Source organism: Panthera uncia (assembly GCF_023721935.1).
Source record: "Panthera uncia isolate 11264 chromosome B2 unlocalized genomic scaffold, Puncia_PCG_1.0 HiC_scaffold_24, whole genome shotgun sequence".
Classification (NCBI taxonomy): Eukaryota; Metazoa; Chordata; class Mammalia; order Carnivora; family Felidae; genus Panthera; species Panthera uncia.
Genome location: NW_026057580.1, coordinates 93,080,723 through 93,100,044, shown reverse-complemented (window position 1 = coordinate 93,100,044; position 19,322 = coordinate 93,080,723). Strand labels below are relative to the sequence as shown.

At 42.2% G+C, this 19,322-nt stretch overlaps 1 protein-coding gene across 1 annotated transcript in view; it reads right to left on the bottom strand.

Moving 5' to 3' along the window:
• ARFGEF3 (ARFGEF family member 3) overlaps positions 1-19,322 on the bottom strand; it is a 134,078-nt gene that overhangs the window by 75,172 nt on the left and 39,584 nt on the right. Inside the window, exons 3-4 of the mRNA XM_049654664.1 lie at positions 14,115-14,196; positions 10,282-10,413 (exon numbers count right to left, since the gene is read on the bottom strand). Of these exons, the coding sequence (XP_049510621.1) occupies positions 10,282-10,413; positions 14,115-14,196 (214 nt within the window). The remainder of the gene's footprint in view (positions 1-10,281; positions 10,414-14,114; positions 14,197-19,322) is intronic.

Here is a 19,322-nt window from a genome sequence, read left to right as displayed (position 1 = left end):
ATAGCCCCGAGGCATGAAACTTTCCCCCTTAGGACTTAAATGGACTTATCTCAGGCTGAGGTGACAGGTAATTTGAGAAATCACTTTCTGGCTCAACTTGCCCACATTCTGGCAAATGGCTATTTTGAGAGATTATTCTTTTAAGTCCATAGAATATGTTGCTAGAGTTCTTGAGTACTCAGTTTGGAAAACACTTCTAATGACTCACTGGCATACGGTCATGTCTCAGGTTCTTTTCTGGCCTTGACTTGTTGCCACCAGTAGTAAGTCTGATATTCACTGATATTCATCAATACACCCTTGGCACCTAATTCTAGGAAGTACCGTACCAGTGATATCTGTAGAAAAAATGTACATATAAATTATAACGAACTTGGCTAATTCACTTGAACAAATAAATAAACCGTTCTTATTCTTCCCTCCAAACTCTCTCCCTTGGCAAATTCTCCTAACTCTTCCCTCTAGAGTTAGGAGAGCCTCACAAATCTATCACTAGAGCCAATATCGCTTCCAAGTTTCAGTCCCTAATTTCGACTTCTAAACATCACCAACAAATATACGCAATTCCATGAAAACCATGTTAACCTCATTAACTCTCTAATATGATAAACAGCTAACACTTCCCCTGCCTCTAAAATTCTAATTATGCAACCATTAAAATTATACTTGAAAGAATAAATACAGCCATGTGGGAATGTTTATAATCTAACGCAAAAAGAAATAAAATCCTATATACACAATGAATATAACTGTGAACATATAAATAGATATGATTAGAAAGAAACACAAAACTCAGTCATGTTTATGGGATTTACAACAAACTATTTTCTATTGTGGAAAGACTATAGTGGGATATTACTTGTATTTCTTTAAATTGTCCTTTTAAGACATTTACAATTCTTGGGGCGCCTGGGTGGCTCAATCGGTTAAGCGTCCGGCTTCGGCTCAGGTCATGATCTTGTGGATTGTGAGTTCGAGCCCTGTGTCGGGCTCTGTGCTGACAGCTCAGAGCCTGGAGCCTGCTTGGGATTCTGTGTCTCCCTCTCTCTCTGCCTCTCCCCTGCTCATTCTCTGTCTCTCTCTCTCTCAAAAATAAACATTAAAAAAAAATTTACAATTCTTTAATATCTGACAATGTGAAGTCACTGTCCCTCTCCTAAACTGGCCCCTTAAAACCCATCATTCAGTCAGAAACGCTGGCTCCTAGACCTGTAATCATCTTGGATCTTTCCTTCCCCACCTACTTACCACCTACAACACTGCCAGTGACCACCGCTCCTGATTCTCTCTCTGCAGATCAGCTCGGTGCAGCTGGGGTGAGCCTTTCTGCACTTAGTTGCATTGGACCCTTCCTGTCGCCACCAATCTGATTCAAGTTCTCAGGACCTCTTGCTTAGGCTCTTCCAATAAATCGTTTCACCAATGCCTCTGACTTGGTTTTGCTGATTTCCAGACCATCCTGCAAAACCCCGCCCCACTTTAACATCTAATACCCAGCTCTGGAATTGTCCCTTGTCTGCTTGGTCTGACCAGGCCCTAGAGAACCTCTCTCAACTAGGCTCATTGCTCACTAGGCTTCATTAATCCCACTTTCCACCCCGTGCTTTCCCTTCTGCAGGGCTTTTCTTCTCTACCGAGAATGCCCTCCCTCCTTATAGAATTATCTGAGTTCCATACACCTTTCAACGTCCAACTCAAGTACCACCCCCTCCTTGAAATGCTGATCTACCCAGCTCAACGTGGTCTCTCCTTCTGAAGTTTTCCAACTGTACTTCTGCTTACAACATACACAACTACCTTGGATTATGGTAAATGTGTACATCGTTACCTCTTTCCTGGTAGGTTAGGAACTCTCGTCTTTGAACATTTTGCTTTTAATCCTACAAAGTTTTATGTATTGCTGGTAATGAAAATATAGTCGCCGAACAAGCCAATGAAAATAAGTCTAGAAGAAAACAAATTAAAAAGTTCAATGAATTGTCCTTTCCGGTTTAATTTGTAAGACACTTATTTTGACCTACTCTCACAGCTGAATTTTTAAGAAGTAAATTCTTAACAGACAACACCTTTACTTCTTCCTTCTCTCTTTCCCTCTCAGACTCTCCCCGGAATGGACACCTCATTTCAGACAGTGTTTGCTCATATGCATATGAAGCTTTTGATAATTTTATAATCAATACCTATAGACATGACCAAGCAAGCCCCTTGAGATAGTTTTTAAAGGGCTAAAGCCAGGGAGCCTGGGTGGCTCAGTCAGTTAAGCATCTGATACCGGCTCAGGTCATGATCTCATGGTTCATGGATTTGAGCCCCATGTTGGGCTCTGTGCTGACAGTTCAGTTTGGATTCTGTGTCTCCTTCTCTCTCTGCTCCTCCCCTGCCCAAGCTCTGTCTCTCTCTCTCTCTCTCTCTCAAAAACAATAAATAAAACATTAAGAAAAATTTTTTTAAAGGGCCAAAGCCAACTTGATTCTCTCTATGTCAAACATTTAATAATTGTAAAGCTCTTCTAGAATATCCAAATCATATGAATTCTGCCTAGTAGGGTGGAACAGAAATTTACTGGCATAAATGGTGGGGTGTTTTCTGTAGACTGTGGAATCATAGCTAATGATTAGAACCCTAAATATATCTAGGTGGACAACTGACAAATAACAATTTACAAAGCTTTTTAAAGCTACAATTCAACGACAGTAAATATGTTGAAGTCCTTTTGTAGGAATCAGAAATATATATGATGAAACACACACTCTTCCTTTCCATTACTACAGAAGAAAATTACCATTATAAGCTGCATAGAGGGAGGCTATAGAGGAAGACAAGAGATAGGAAGGAGACACTCTTAAAGCAAAGGTGTTTCTAATGTTCTGGTTCAAATTTGAATGAGTTTAGAGGTATTCATTTTATTATCATGCTGCACATACCCTTTTCTAGTAACTGTAACAAAAATGAAATCTAACACCAACCTTATGCCATGCATTGTAAGAACTTCTTTTATATTAACTCATTTAAGACACAACAACTCTAGGACGCATGCATCACCATTATTCCCATTTTACAGATCAGAAAATTGAGCCACAGGTAAGTGACTTTCCCAAGGTCGCCAGGCATTCTAGCTCCAGAAGCTATGCCCTTACCACTCTGCTACCAGATATTTGAAAAGAAAAACTATCAAGAAGCTTAAAAACAACAGAATCTGAAGATTGTTTCATAGGACAGTTACCCTACATGATTTCCTCCTTTTCCCGGCCATTGAAAGTTTCCTCAGTGAGTTCCTATCTACTGCAAAAGATTTCTCTTCTCTCATTAGGTTTCATTATTTTTCAGAAGCCACATTATTCACATTAACCTTGCAGTGAACTTAAACACGGGCCTGAAATGTTATCTTCTCCACCTAGTCAATATCACATATCTGGAGACCAGGGCCTTGCTACAAAGCCTTTCCAGAAACAGAAATAGTTGAAAAAGTTACTCTGCTACCAACCACCGTGTAAGTGCAGCTGAGTAACTGGACCATTATAGCTTCAATTCACCTACGAAAAGAGGGATCTGGTGATACAGGAGGTAATTTCAATTCGAAAGTGTGAACCTGGGTTGATTTTTCTCATTTTTGGACGCACGCAGATTATTATCTGTAATCGCAAGTTTAGTGTCTTTTGCTTGTCATTTACCCTGGCGGTCCACTGAACCTTCTCCTCTCCATGAGTCAATAACCATGTTAACAAGCAATTAGTAAGCCCTGTGCCAAATGCTCTGGTTCGTGCTAAAGGGACACAAACAATACTAACAATATGTGATTAGTTTTCACCTCCTAACTAAATTGTCTAGTCATGCCTGGGCCGATAGTTAAGGACTACCCATCTGGAGAGATTACAATGTGCGCCTTCCCTAAAGAGTCCATTGCAGGCCATTCACTGGGTCTTAAACTCCTCTCTCTCTGGACGCAAGGCCACCCCTGCCCTCCGGGGAAAGTGAAGTAAGAAAGGTAGTGGAGGGGACGATGAGCCAGCTGCCTCTAGTGGGGGGGGGGGGGGGGGGGGAATACGCCAGCCTATAATTCTCATGTGATAAGTGACTGTGGAAGACTGCCAGTCATCTTTCAACACTATCCCCTCTGTTTTTCAAGAATAGAACTCTGGCAGACAGCTGCCCGAATAAAGACTACACTTCCCATCCTTCCTTGCGATGAAACGTTGCCATACAGCCGAATTCTGGCCAATGGGATGTACTCAGAAGTGTCTCCCAGGTGGTTGCTAGGTGAACTGTTGGCTGGGGATGGGGCACCATCATGGACCACAAGATGGAGAAACAAAATCCTGGAAACAAGGATCTCAGCTCATGTGGTTCAACCAATACTGACGTAAGTTTATGAAAAAGGAAAATAAACTTCTGCCCTGTATCAACTGCAATGAATTCTAATTAATAAAGCAATCTTTTCTTTCCTTTATCTAACCCTATCCCCTTGCCCATCTGATTCTTATGCTTTAGATCTTATTTATTTTAAATGTCACTTCTTAAGAATTGCCTTCTCTGTCTTCCTCTTCATCTGCCCTCCATCAGGCCCCGTTATAAATATACTTTTAGGTCCCTAGATTTTTCTTTCCTTGTATTCATCACAATTTATGTGTATTTATGTATTTCATTAATTTATACCTCCATCATTAGTCTCCAAACAGACTCTCTTTTTGTTTGGTTTTGGTTTCATTTTCTTCACCACAGGATCTTCTGTGGCTTGCACAGTGCCTGGCACACAGGAAGTAATCAAATATTTGAAGAATAGGGGTGCCTGGGTGGTTTAGTCAGTTAAGTGTCTGACTCTTGGTTTCGGCTCAAGTCATGATCTCACATTTTGTGGGTTCCAGCCCCGCATCGCACTCCACACTATTGGTGCGGAGCCTGCTTAGGATTCTCTCTCTCTGCCCCTCCCCCCCCCACCTCCCTCTGTGTCTCTCTCAATAAACAAACAAACAAACAAACAAACAAACAAACTTTAAAACACAACTGAGAGGGGTTTAGAAACAGTCCTTCCATTTGGCCCATTTCTTCCTCCCCGGCCAAGGCACTGAATGCAATGCTGGTACATAAAAGCACTCTCTCCTCCTCACTAGAAGACCAGAATTCTAAATGGACATCCTGAAGCTTTGGTCTCCCAGATTCTCAGCCCTATATTCATCAGCTCTTTTTCATCAGTTGCTCATCTTTGTATTTTCTGTAGATGTTTGGTTGGCTTTTGTTAAAAAATATAAAAATGCTTCAACAGCAAATGGCATTCTCCTTCCCTTCCCCCAACCTGATCTCTATCTTTCTCTCTTTCCCATTCTGTCTCTCTCATTCTGTCTCTCTCTCTCTGTCTCTCTCTAACACACACACACACACACACACACACACACACACACACACACAGAACTAATCTAGTGGGAAAGAGACATCGATTCTCCCTTGGTATTTGAATCTAAGTCTTGAAACTAGTGACAGAACGCGCTGTCATGAAAGATACAGAAAACACACAGGACTCTGAACCACTGTTAGTTTTGCTCCTTATCAGCCTGTGACTTAATTTTTCTGTTCAATCATCTTTGGAATGAGAATGGTAATGGCTACCGCCTACAACCCTTTTAGAATAGGCTTAGACGGCAAGCAAGAAAACGCAGTTTTTTTTTGTTTTTTTAAATTTTTTTTAACGTTTTTTATTGATTTTTGAGACAGAGAGAGACAGAGCATGAACAGGGCAGGGGCAGAGAGAGGGAGACACAGAACTGGAAGCAGGCTCCAGGCTCTGAGCCATCAGCCCAGAGCCCGATGCGGGGCTCGAACTCACGGACCGCGAGACCGTGACCTGAGCTGAAGTCGGACGCTCAACCGACTAAGCCACCCAGGCGCCCCGAAAACGCACTGTTTAAGAGCACACGCGCGGCCTCCAGCTGAATTACAGTTCAAATCCTGGCCCTGCCACTTTCCTTGATGTATGATCTGAGTATGAATGCAGAGTACTTACCAGAGTGTCTGATGCAGAATAAATGTTAATTAATTAACCCCTGTCATTTCTCCTTTAAAAATTGTAAAGTATCCCACCAGTATTCATTTCTATTACCCCAAGGTGCATGCAAAGTAGAACGGCCAATAACAGAACATTCATCAAATGCTTTCTCAGTATTCAGTATCACATCCTTCCTTCTCCACAAAGCCGGCTGCCCTCCCCAGACAGAATGCTCCCTTCTGCAACATACTTATGTGAGAAAAGGCCAGCCGCACAATTCCCTTCAGTTTTAAAGACTCAGCTGGCTCTATGAGTTAATAACCTCACTAAAGGTTATCTACCAGCAAGAAGGGTGGGGAAAAAAGTCCTAATTGCTCTAGTTGGAGATGTCATTAGTTTGTACTGACTCCTATCAAGTCTGCATGGCATTTATAGAAAGGGCAGATACCATGGGAAAATATTACCAAAGAGGACAAGTGTTGAACCTAAATATTAAATAGCTCCCTGCCGTCCACTAATCCATTTCTAAGGTAATCTATCTACAGAAAAACCTTTCTGATTCCACGGTCCTGATACTCGATTTGCTCAAGCTATAAAATTTTTATTTAGATCCCAGGGCCATTTCGATAAATCAAAATTGCCTTTTCTCCCCCTGCTGTTAGATAGTAAAATCCTGTAGAACAGGTCTTAGACTAAGTGATCTAACCTAATTTAATTTGTCAGAAGCAAGCACCACAGAATTTTTTCTTAACCCTCCAATTGCAAGTCTAGGGCCTTCTTTCTAAATGGGGACACTGCCATCGGAATCTTGAGTTCCATTATTAGTTAGTTAGTTTAATCTTAGGGAAACCTCTAAAAGAGCAAACCGTATTATTTTCTCTTCAGGAATTTAATACAACTGCTACATACCTACTCTGAAGAGTGTGACACAGTTCAATTTCTCATGTTTACAAACACTAGCAGATAGCAATATGTGAGCAAAATGCATGGCGTAGCTTTTTAAAATAGAGCACCTGGGGTTTGTCATAAAAATGTGCTATGCTGTGTTTAGACAGACATGAATAAAAACTGCATGGTGTGGCTTTATCGCTCCTGAAGAGCATACCAACATTTGAAAATGCCTACCGTATTTCATGTTAAAACATTTTCTAGTACCTACAAAATATTTATCTCAAATGACTAGAAGAGTTTTACAGAAAAGGCCCGGTTTAGATAATTTATCACGAGAACGAGCTATGTAGAAGCATCAAGGATAAATATACCTTTCACATGTATTGGGAATCCAGCCTTTCTTTGAGGACTCATCCAATTCTCTTTGTTCCATGTAATTTTAGGGAGAACAAGGGGCAAGAACATTTTAATATGGTAATGGTATTGGCAAAACAAGGGTTTATTTGACAGTTTTTACAGGGCCATCATAAGTATTATAGAATCACAAGATAAAAGGGTACATGCTTTGAAGAGTACTACAGTGACCACAGAAATTCTTCCAGTGTAGAGACAGGGTATGAACATTATTATTATTTCTAAGCGAGAAATGCTATAATTTGGATAGGTCTTCATACACAAATAATCTAAATGTCAGAAGTAAATGACCATGGAGCCCTCCCTTGTGGGCCAAAGCAGTCAGACCGCTATCTCTAAAGTTCCATTTGGTATGAATAATGATAATATCACTCTAAAGCATGGTTACCTCATCATTTATGTTTTAGCTGCTTGGCTCAAAATGTTTATCTAAAATAAAAGTATACTATAAGAAAATTAGCTTAGGGGCAGCTGGGGTGGCTCAGTGGGTTAAGCGTCTGACTTCGGCTCAGGTCATGATCTCACGATTCATGGGTTCGTGCCCCGCGTCACGTTCTGTGCTGACAGCTCAGAGCCTGGAGCCTGCTTCGGATTCTGTGTCTCCCTCTCTCTCTGCCCCTCCCTGTTCATACTCTGTCTCTCTCAAAAATAAACATAGAAAAGAAAAGAGAAGAAAATTAGCTTAAAGCTAGGTTTGTTGTGAGCTGAAATTTTTTTCCCCCAAATTCCAATGTTTAAATGGTTAAAAATAACAGCATCGAGCAAAGGCCCTTATATTTTTAAGCATTTTGGAAATCTAATTATAAAGAACGGCAGGTCTGATTATGGCCTTATTTCTTCTGACAATGCCTTATTTCTTCCCAGACATTAACAACGAGTACCAACGGCCTATTATGGTGTCATTAGAAAGTCAATTAAGATAGATTTTCCAGCATTTCCAGGAGAGTTAACATGTGTCAACTCCTGTCCCCAGCAAGGCTAGCAGAAGGCACTGCTGGGCTGCAGGTAGGGAGCGAGCGTAAGTTTTCAAAACAGGTGTTACTGTTGACACAACCATTAGACATTCTGCTTCTCCAAGGCTTTAAGAAGAATACGTACTTTTAATTTTTAAGACAAATTTGTGGATTCCATAAAAAGGTATATTCCTGGGAGAATATCCAGAATAATGGGAAATCTGTGAGATATGTCTCTCAGCATGATACCACAGTTCACCCTCCAGTATATGGAGACTAAGAATAGGACGACTCAACAGACTGGACTTGGATGCCACAAAAGTGATTAATTAACACGGCAGCTCACCTGGCCTCTCAGTGGCAGCACGGAAGAAGTGGAAAAGTAAAATAAGCCTAGAAGTGGTTACTTTTCAGTTCCTATGACTCCAGAGCTGCCGAACGTGTGTCAGAGGACAAGGCAAAACTGTACATTTTACAGAATCAAAGAGAGTTAAAGACGATTAAGATCTTAAGGATCAGTTAGCTCAGAGATTTTCAACGTTTCGGTGTTTAAGGATATTTCTAGATTAGAGCTCCTGGGTGGCTCAGCGGGGTGAGCGTCCGACTCTTGATTTCGGCTCAGGTCACGATCTCGCGGTTCGTGAGTTCGAGCCCTGTGTTGGGCTGTGCTCTGATAGTGCAGAGCCTGCTTGGGATCCTCTCTCTCCCTTTCTCTGCCCCTCCCCTGCTTGCACACACATGTTCTCTCTCAAAATAAATAAACTTTAAAAAAAAAAAAAGAATATTCCTAGATGCACCCACTGAGATTATGACTCAGCCGCAGCAGGCAGGAAGTAGTGGGAATATGTAACACTTCTAAAGCACCTGCTTTATGCCAGATACTGTGCTAAGTCCTTTACAAATATCACTTATTTAATTCTTGCAACAATCCTACTGGGTAGATGCTATTATATCCTCCATTTTATATATGAGGAGACGAAGGCACAGAGTGATGAAGGAATCTGCCTGAGGACGTCCCAATAGAAAGTGAATAAGTGTTAAGTATTCAAACCCAGACAGGCTAGCTTCAGAGTCTCAGCTCTTTGTCACTCCACTAAATCACCCATGGACTACGGGCTATGGTGAGGCCCAAGGCATTAACAAAATGTCATCACTGAAATCATCTTTTCTTTTCTGAATGGAGAAACTCACACCCAGAAGAGTGAAATCTCTTATCTAAGACAAAAATCCTTCAGTGCATTTTCGGGAAGAAATCGACCATTATACAACACCCAACTGTTCTTAAATATTTCTCTATGCTTATTCCTCTAGGGAGGAAATGAACAGATGGCATTATTAAAAGCCAGCCCAGGGGTTTCAGCTGTGATTTTCTGACCAAGGTGCTGTTCTGGACACAGACTTCCATCCTCTTCTGCCCAACTCACCGTTCATTCACAGGAAATGACACGTTCCAGAGTCAGCATTAAGGGTTCCAAATCATGGTGATTCTCAAGGGAGGGAAAAGGGCGAGGGGAAGGAGAGATACCATCCCCCAAAATGGTAAGTGAAGATACGGTTCATGTAATTTGAGGATGGAAAAGAAAGATGTGATCGTGATATGGTTCCTAAGGATGGTGTTCCTGTCCCTAAAGTGTCTATTCCAAAGCCTTAGTATGTGGGAAAACATCATTAGGTCCTCGCTGTGTTTTAACATAAACAGGCGGCCGAATATCCGGAATGATCAGGTCTACCCTAAGCTGGACCAACTCACGTACATTCTCGCAAAAAGTGATAAACACATCACCTAACAACATTAGACATGCAGGATCAGGCCCAAAATCATATGTGTCACTGAAAAGTTACCTTTTTACTCAGTTGTCATTTCTGTTCAGCAATCCAGGTAATTCTGGGGGACCATAAGCAAGGAGAACCATGCATTCCAGATGAAGGGGGTGCCAGCATGATCACAGTGCAGAGGCATTTTCAAGGTAACAATGAGGGCGGGGGGGGGGGGGGGGGGGGGACGGAGGGGTTAGCTCGTTCCTGTTCTAATGACGTCAAACCAACCTTCATCACTTCCACCTGCAGGTCTTCATGGAGGGAAGGCGTCACTTTCACGGCATTCAGGATCTGATTGAGCAGCTGCTTCTCATCAGAATCTGTTTCCATGGATACAAACCTCTCTTCTGACAGAAGCTTCTGTAAAGAGGCACAAGGCAGTGATCACAGATAGGCTTCCCCCCCCCCTGCTGCCTCATTCTGTTGTATCTTAGTATGTACTGAGGGTAATTGTACTTGGGAGCCACGTAGGTGAAGGCCGGTAGGGCAGAACTCATGCCATGTGCCAGTGAAAAAGAGAAACGCATCGAACCCTTGGTCAACAGTTTGGGCAAAGACCTTTTGCTGCTACTAGGTAAGTCATTCTAAATAACACGGCAACCATTCAGGTCACGTGGTTGGTGGGGGCGGAGGATGAATGTGCCCGGGGGGGGGGGGGGGGGGTCCGGCGCCTTACAAAGGTCACATTCACGCACACCCTTTCTGAATGTGGCTTTGTCACAGGAAAGGAGAAGGTCTTGTGGTCGACAAGTTCACTTTTCAGAAAAAAGTTTACCTTTTTACTTTACCAAAGAAGCGCTCGCGAATTCACACATCTTCATGCATTTTCAGCAGAAAACGAATCCCACAAAAACCGAACGAGAGGACATTCGCTTTCACGAGGTCTCTCAGGAAACGTTACACCTCACAGCTCTTTTGTATTTGGGGACAACTCTTATTTTCTATAAAATTCTATCTTCGGTTGTACCACAACCCGCCTCCCTACAACTTCTAAATCCTTCATCTTTCTCTGGAGCCACGAGGACTAAGCTAAAATATCTGAAGTCAGCTATGAAGTCCACTTCAGTCTTTTCTTCTCTATACGAGACCTCCTGAGGCATCTTTAAATGTTCGTGGTGTGATATGGTTTCATAAATACTCTCCTGCTTGAAATGCGGCCTCCAGAGTGAATGTCACACATTAAGGGTGGTCCGACGTTAAAGAATAATGCAACCAAGAGTGCCCCCTAAGGTCAACTGTGAACTTGGGGTGATTGTGTGTCACTGTAAGTGGATCGTTGGCCAAAGTGTACCATTTGGGGCACCTGGGTGGATCAGTCTGTTAAGCATCTGACTCTTGATATCGGCTCAAGTCATGATTACATGGTCATGGGAGGGAGCCCCATGTTGGGCTCCGCACTGAATGTGGAGCCTCCTCGGGATTCTCTCTCTTTCTCTGCCCGCCGCCCCCCCCCCCCAACTTGTGCTTTTTCTCTCTCAAAATAAATAAATAAACTTAAAAAAAAATGTACCATTCTGGTGAGTGATGCTGTTCATGGAGGAGGTTATGAATGGGTAGGGTAGGGAGTATATGGGAAAGCTCTGCACTTCTTATCAATGTCACTGTAAATCTGACATTGCTCTTAAAAAAAGGAAAAAAACTCCTAAAAATGTTTAAGGTGGCAGAAGGGAAAGGCAAAAAGAAATGGGGTCTTCGGTGGCACCACTGAGCTGTTGAATCAGACCTAGAACTGACCACCAGCAGAATTCTCGTTATGTGAGATGACTAAATGGGTTTATTGCCTAAAACCAAAAACTGAAAAACGGCAATGTATACTTTTAATTATAGTCTCGGATCAAATGAGCTTAGCTGCAAGTCACGGTACATTCTATGCTGACTTGCCCTGAAATCCTTAATTCTCATTCACCAGGGCTCTAATTAAGCTATTCTTCCCATTCTGTCCTGAGGCAGTCCATTTTTGAGACCCTGGTGAAAGATTCTGTATTTATCCCTTTTAAATTTGTCCTTGTCCCGTTCAGGATAGAGCCGCAGCAAAGAACTTTTGGAATTCCGATTCACCTTGGGTAAGGACTCCCTCTTGTAGCAGAATGTCACTGCAGATCCAGAACACAAGTATTTCGAACCTTCTTAGGACTGCCTGACCTTCTGGCCATATCCTTTCCAAAGAGGTTTTTTCATGACCACACAGTGCATGCCAGGTACCCCAGAGTTAAAGTTTACATTCAAACCTGTTTTTACTTCAAGTGATAAAGACTGCAAAGGCCTACAAAAGTGCCTACACTTGACAGTAGGTGACAGACGGTGGTAAGAATACCCAGTGCCCACTCATTAGAATTAACAGATAAAGCAAGACCTTAAGAACATGGTTCTGTAAGCTTAGAGTGTCTGGGGGTTAAGAAATAACTACATGGGAAATCCATACAATATTAGAGAAAAGGAAACACACAGGTTAACACAAACTCCCATTCATATTCATGGCTGGCCCAAGGAGAAAACAAGGAGTATTTAATAACATTGACGGTGTTTAACAATGTTTAATACTGGGGCGCCTGGGTGGCTTGGTCGATTGAGTGGGCAACTCTTGATTTCAGCTCAGGTCATGATCCCGAGGTCATGGGATTGAGCCCTGAGGTGGGATCCTCACTGAGCATGGAGCCTGCTTGGGATTCTCTCTCAATCTCTCTCTCTCTCTCTCTCCCTCCCTCCCTCTGCCCCTCTCCACGTACATGCATGCTCTCTTTCTCTCTCAAAAAAAAATCTAATATTAACATGTACATTATCTAATTCCAATCCACTGGAAAAAGAAGAGTCTTAGTTTTCTCATTCATATGTATTAACTCTTTTTTTTTTAATGTTTACTTATTTATTTGACAGAGGAAGAGACAGAGAGACGGGGAGAGAGAATGCCAAGCAGGCTCTGTGCTCTCAGCCCAGTGCCAGACGCTGGGCTTCAACTCACGAACCGTGAGATCATGATCTGAACCTAAATCAAGAGTCGGACACTTAACCAACTGAACCACCCAGGCGCCCCATCAGAGGTATTAACTCTTAAGAGGCATTAGGGACTTCTCTGGACTTAAAGGATGAAATAATACATACTAATGTGAAAAGACATCTGACAAATGCTACCCATCCATGGCCACACTGCATAAACCCCATAGGCTTGAACTACACAGTGCTTTGTCACTTAGAAACCAAACTGCTTCAAAGTCAATGCATTTATATAGCCATGACCTTTGCACTGTTCGAATTAGACCTATTACATATGGTGTAAAATATACAGGAGCAAATGCTCAGAGAAGGAAAGTGTTCAAGCAATCTGACTTTTATTGTCTTCTTTTCTTCTTTTTTTTTTTTTTTCATTTTAGAGAGAGAGAGAGAGAGCATGTGAGCAGGGGAGAGGGGCACAGGAAAAGAGAGAGAGAATCCTAAGCAGGCTCCACATCTAGCATGGAGCCCAGTGTGGGGTTTGATCCCATGACCCAGGCATCATGACCTGAGCTGAATCAAGAGTCAGACTCTCAATGGACTGAGCCACCCAGGCACCCCTGGCTTTTCTGATTAGACCAAATTTCTTTTCGGCCCTCCAAGTTTGCTCTGGAAACAAAACACATGAGTTCATTCACTAACCTAACTGTAAAATGGAAAACAAGATAAAATCTTTCCAGTTTACTATTAATTCTCCTTACACAGAACCACAGATGTTGAATTTATATAAGATTTTACTTGGTATAGAACTTGAGATGTTTCTCGGGGGATCAAGAGATCCTGGGCTCTCCTAAAGCTGGCCATCCTCCAAAACATTTCATTTCTATGCGAGCCTAGCTGGGTCCCCAGGAATCAGTATCAGATGACAAAGGCTCAACAAGATAATGCGATCCACAGAGAAACGCTGGTAAATGTAAGAAAAATCCTCTGTCCTCTGTGGTTATTACCTAGTTCAATCAAATTGTGGTCTGGGTCTTTGACGGCTAGTATTCAACATGTTAAGTATTTGTTCTTTCAACGCCAAAGTAGCCTGTCAATTTCTGTCACCTGACTGCACCCAGTGAGAGCCTTACCTGTATTCCTGCCAAGGCATGTTGGGCCAGTTTCACATTCTTGGATTCCAAAGCCAACTGGAGAGGTAGCAAGCATTTCTCCCTGGCAAACACATAAATAAGGACAACAAAACACATGAGCTCAGCAAAGCTGGCAGTCAAATGATTGAAGCCTTATGTACACCCACTCCCAGATGCTGTGACACACATACATAAAAACTATAACCAACGATAAAAATGCACAGGGACCTAAAAAAGCCACAGCTAAAGAAATATGAACAGAAATGATAGCATATCAGCACTTGCCTTGGCTACAGGAAGAGCCAACACAAGGACTCTCAAACAATTGTTTTGATGCACAAATTATTACATGGTGGGATTCTTACCAGTCCATGAACATGCCTTGCTCTTTCCTAAATATACTTGCTTATACCCGGTACATCTGGGGTGAACAAGTCTAGAAAGCACCATTAGAATAGATTTCTATGCCTTGCTCATGCCTCTCTCTTACCTACAAAGAGAATGCATCATCACCACTACTGTGCCTCATCAATATAAACTGAAAGTCTATTTTGTCAGTTTCTCCCCCATTCAAAATGTTGCACAATCATTTACAATTTGTAAATTTGCTTTTTAGCCTCCATCAGGCAGATCGGAATTCTGTGATGGGTTCCTAATAAACATGTTTCCAAGACAGAATGATCAACAAAATAGCAACAGCTGTGACCAATGAGAAGTACCTAGTGCCATGGGAGAGATGAAAAAGACCTATGTGGAGAGGTACTTGGGGTATTTTTAAAATATTTATTTATTTATTTTGAGACAGAATTAGAGAGCAAGCAGGGGAGAGGCAGAGAGAGAGAGAGAGAGAGAGAGAGACAGACAGACAGAGACAGAGAATCTCAAGCAGGTCAGCACAGAGCCTGATGTGGGGTTTGAACTCATGACCTGAGCCAAAATCCAGAGTCAGACACTTAACCGACTGAGCCACCCAAGTGCCCTGGATATTTTAAAGCTTAAAAACAAATAAATGGGGACTAAAATATGTTAGGAATAAACCAAAAGGGCTACCAAAAAAAAAAAATCTTTCTGTTAGAACATTCACTCTAAATAATTAAACAACTGCCCAAGAATTTTAATCAACCTGTTATTTCCCCATGGAGCTCTACTGGCATAACCAATGAAATGTTCCTTAATTTTACCAGGTTCCTCCACCCCCACTTTAACTGCAGCAATATCATTTTTATCTATTCAGCATAAACCGAAAGATTGATTGACTTTAGGGAGTATAAAAGCTATAGGGTAAGACTATAAGAGTTCATCTTTGGAGAAATAAGGGCCACTGTTGTAGAACCCAATGAAACACGAAGTTAATTATAGCTTTGATTCCTTCCTATCTGTCCGGCAGCTCTACTGCTTTTCTATGGAACCTTCCATCAGCAGAACAAAGACAGACTCCGCCACAAAGAACATCCACCTTCCCAATCCTTTTCCCCTCTCCCCTCACCAACCCAATGCTGCAATAGCCTCTTTTACGTGACAATCGATGAACTCTACAACCATTTTTCATTAGACACATCCTGTGACAGATGGGTAAGTTACCCAACTGTGTTACTTCCAGCGGGGTGGCTGGAATTTTGTCACCGTACTGTTATTACCAGCTTCACTACCATTACAAGACACACGCGTCTGTACCCTCCGTTAAAGCAGGAGTAGTTGATTTTTCCAAATTCGTTTTTTTCTTTTGTTTAATCATAACCAGTTTATAAGCTGGAAAAATTAACCGGAAGGGTGAAAGTTGAGAAGTAGGAATGAGAGGCAGATGGAGTATGAGCCAGAATAACTACAGAATTTCACCTATAAACCCTTGAAACAATCAAATTTCCATCAGGATTCATTCACCGTGAAAGAACTTTCACATTCAGAGTGAGATCTGCCAGTGAAGGCGCAGGACCAATGAGCGAGCATGAAGGCCCATAACTCTTACAGCCTCGCAGCTTGGGGAAGGGCAAGTCTCTGTCGAGTGGCCGTGTGCTGAAAATCCGTAAGTATCACACAGTACTCACTAAGGGCAGCAAACAAGAGTGGAGACCACATTCAGCAAATAGGGCACACCTGGAAATGCCGAACCTTCTGACCTTGGGAAGCAGCATTATGTTTGCATACAAACAGTTGCAGACTCTGTTTTGGGTAATTGATGAATCATGGGAATCTACCCCCCAGACCAAGAGCACATTGTATACACTGTATGTTAGCCAACTTGACAATAAGTTATACTAAAACAACAACAACAACAAGAAACAAAACACTGCAGACTCCTATTGCTTTGCCACCTTCAGAAATAGTCCGTGAAATCCACATTCTACCTTCTCATCTAGTTATACATTCACACGATTTATCTTCAGACCTCAGCCAGGTTACGGACAAATGTGAGGGCCACCAGGTTGTACCCCGATTCTAGAGGACATCACTGATTGGCTTGCTCCCTGTGCTAGTCTTCTTGGTCACCAGACAGGACTGAAAGATATAGGTGGTTCCGCTAGGCTTTGGTTGACTTGAAAGGTATCAGAATTTGGTGGAAAGAACGTGGGCTATGGAATCACACAGAGCCAGATTCAAACCCTAACTATAAGCTGTAGAATCCCAATCAAGATACTTAACTTTGTTGGATATTAGCTTCCCATTACATAAGAAGGGCAACTGAAGACCAACCCAGCAGGGCTGCAGTAAGGAGTACAAATAATACATATCAGGGGCTGGCAAATTTCTTCTGTAGATAATAAATATTTTAGGCTTTCCTGTCCATAGTGTCTCTGTCCTAAGTACTCAGCTGTACCACAGCACAAAAGCAGTCGTAGATAATACACAAATCAATAAACAGGGATATGTCCCAATAAAACTTTATTTGTAGAAACAGGCAATAGGCCAGATTTGGCCCATAGGCTATAGTTTGCCCCATCCTGATATAGACAAAGGCCCAGCACAGATCGTGATTTGCAGCACAGGATAATAAGATCTAATCTTTTCACAGTATGCAGAAAGATTTTGCACAGGACGTGGAGCTAATTGTCCTGGGAGGGTTTTGGCAAAACCAAGCTCTCTTCTAGAGAGAGATCTTAGACTACCAAGATGTCTCTTGGAAAATAAGTGTTTTGAGAAAGCAGATAGATTTCATCTAGGTACTGAGCCAAGGCACTGCATCCATCCAAGCATCTATTCAACCAACATTTGAGTGCCTTATGTATGCAAGGCACCATCACGGGTGCTCAGAAAAATCTGGCCAGAAACACAACAGAACAGGTACCTGCTTTCATTTCATTCAAGGAATGAAATGAGGAAAAAATAAAATTAGCACTTATTTCTGTTTAGTGTACCTGTCACTTCCACCTTAAAATAGGTGTTTTTACCCCAGTTTACATTTAAGAAAATGGACATTCAGAGAGGTTCTACAGCCTGCCCAAGGCTACACAGCTAAAATCTATTAGAGACAATCCAAATGTAAATCCATCTGACTCTCAAGCCAAGTTCTTTCCAACACCCTTTGGTCTCAAAAGATCTGAGCAGAGTTAGAATAGATTTATTTCCTAACCTTTTTGGGATCACAAGCATAAAATATCTGGCACAGGACCCTCTTCCTAGAGAAATGCAGAAATCATTTCAGAGGACTCATGAGTCCCCCAAACCCCAATTTCACATGGATCCACGTTGAAGGCCCCCTGACCTCAAGGGAAAGGACCCTGCCCAACATGGCGGATATTTTGGTGTGTCAAAGAGAGTCATGTTCCCTGACTGGGCTTAGAGTTCCACAAGGATAGGCTTTGAAGTGATGTTATGCTGAGCCTGGGGCAGAGAAGTAGGTTCTTTGGGGGGGGGGGGGCACAGAAGACGGGAGGTAAGGGGAATGACTGTCTTTAGCATTCAAGGTGTCTCCTCCCCTCAGACCCAGCAGAGTCCCAAATTAGCATCACAAGCCTCAGTTCCTGACTTCAACAGGAAATGAACACATGGGAAACTCATGGGGCACAAATGATTTCCTTGTTTGCCCTGTGATACCATCAAGATCCTGATGCCCTGGTTTTGTGTGTGTGTGTGTGTGTATGTGTGTGATTTTAATAAAAGAAAATACAGGCCTGTTAATTAGGTCTCAGGATGAAATTCATAATGGAGATGCGAGGTGGCACACAGTCCCCTTTGCACATACTGTATTGGAATAAATCATCTTTTGATCTTTCTAGATGCTGCCTCATTAGGAAAAGGGCATACCAAAAATCAATATTCAGTTACATCAAGTGATTATTTTTTATGCACAGGCATGTGCAAGGTCCCTCTTGCCTAATTAAATAAAGGCAGTGGCCCCAGGTTTCATGTCCTGACATGCGATTATTTCTTAAAGAAGAATTAGTTGTGTTGCATATGCATGAGGAAGACGTCATCCCGGGACATTGCCTGGTATGTCAAGGAGACTAAACCTATTTCCTTTACTGTGTTGTCATGGGTCACAGACCAGCCTCACTGGGTTGGAAGATGACAATGAACAAAGGGAAATTAAAATAGGTGAATAAGGGGAAGTTGCAATTTACCAAAAATCAGCTTTCTATACTAACGTCAGTAGGGGCTTCAAGTAAAACCAAATTCCTGAAGGTGGGGCTGGTTTCTTTTTGATGAACCACAGGGGGAAGAGCACAAAGATGCTTCGGATTTCTAAAGTCTGCTGACACGCTCCAATTCTAGGATTCTAGGATCTAAGCCATGAATTCAGCAACTATCTGCATTGCTTCACATAACAACCATGGCTCTGGCTGAGAATCAGAGGCTTGCATGGGCAAAGTCCCGTGGTCACATATTCACATTTATATTTTCCTTAGAACTTTTCAAAGTAGAGATTTCATTGTCAACAAGACGAAGAGACAGATTACCTGCCCAAGCTCACAAGTTGGTAAATGAAACAGTTGTGACTTAAGCTTGTACCATGTGGCTTCAAAACCCATAGCCTAGGCGTCTGCGAGGCTTTTACCAGCAGACAGCTCCCCACTGACGGCGGAATATGACAGACACATCATTTTGTAAATAGCATTCAAAGGTCGCCCAGGTTAAAAGACTGGGGACAGGCATCAGACAAGTAATATAAATTATCTTATTTTGAGGGATTGTTGATGAAACAACACATTGTGTTTGACAGCCAGTATGTCGTTATGAGAAGGTATCCGCAGTTTGGATGAAGGGGGATGA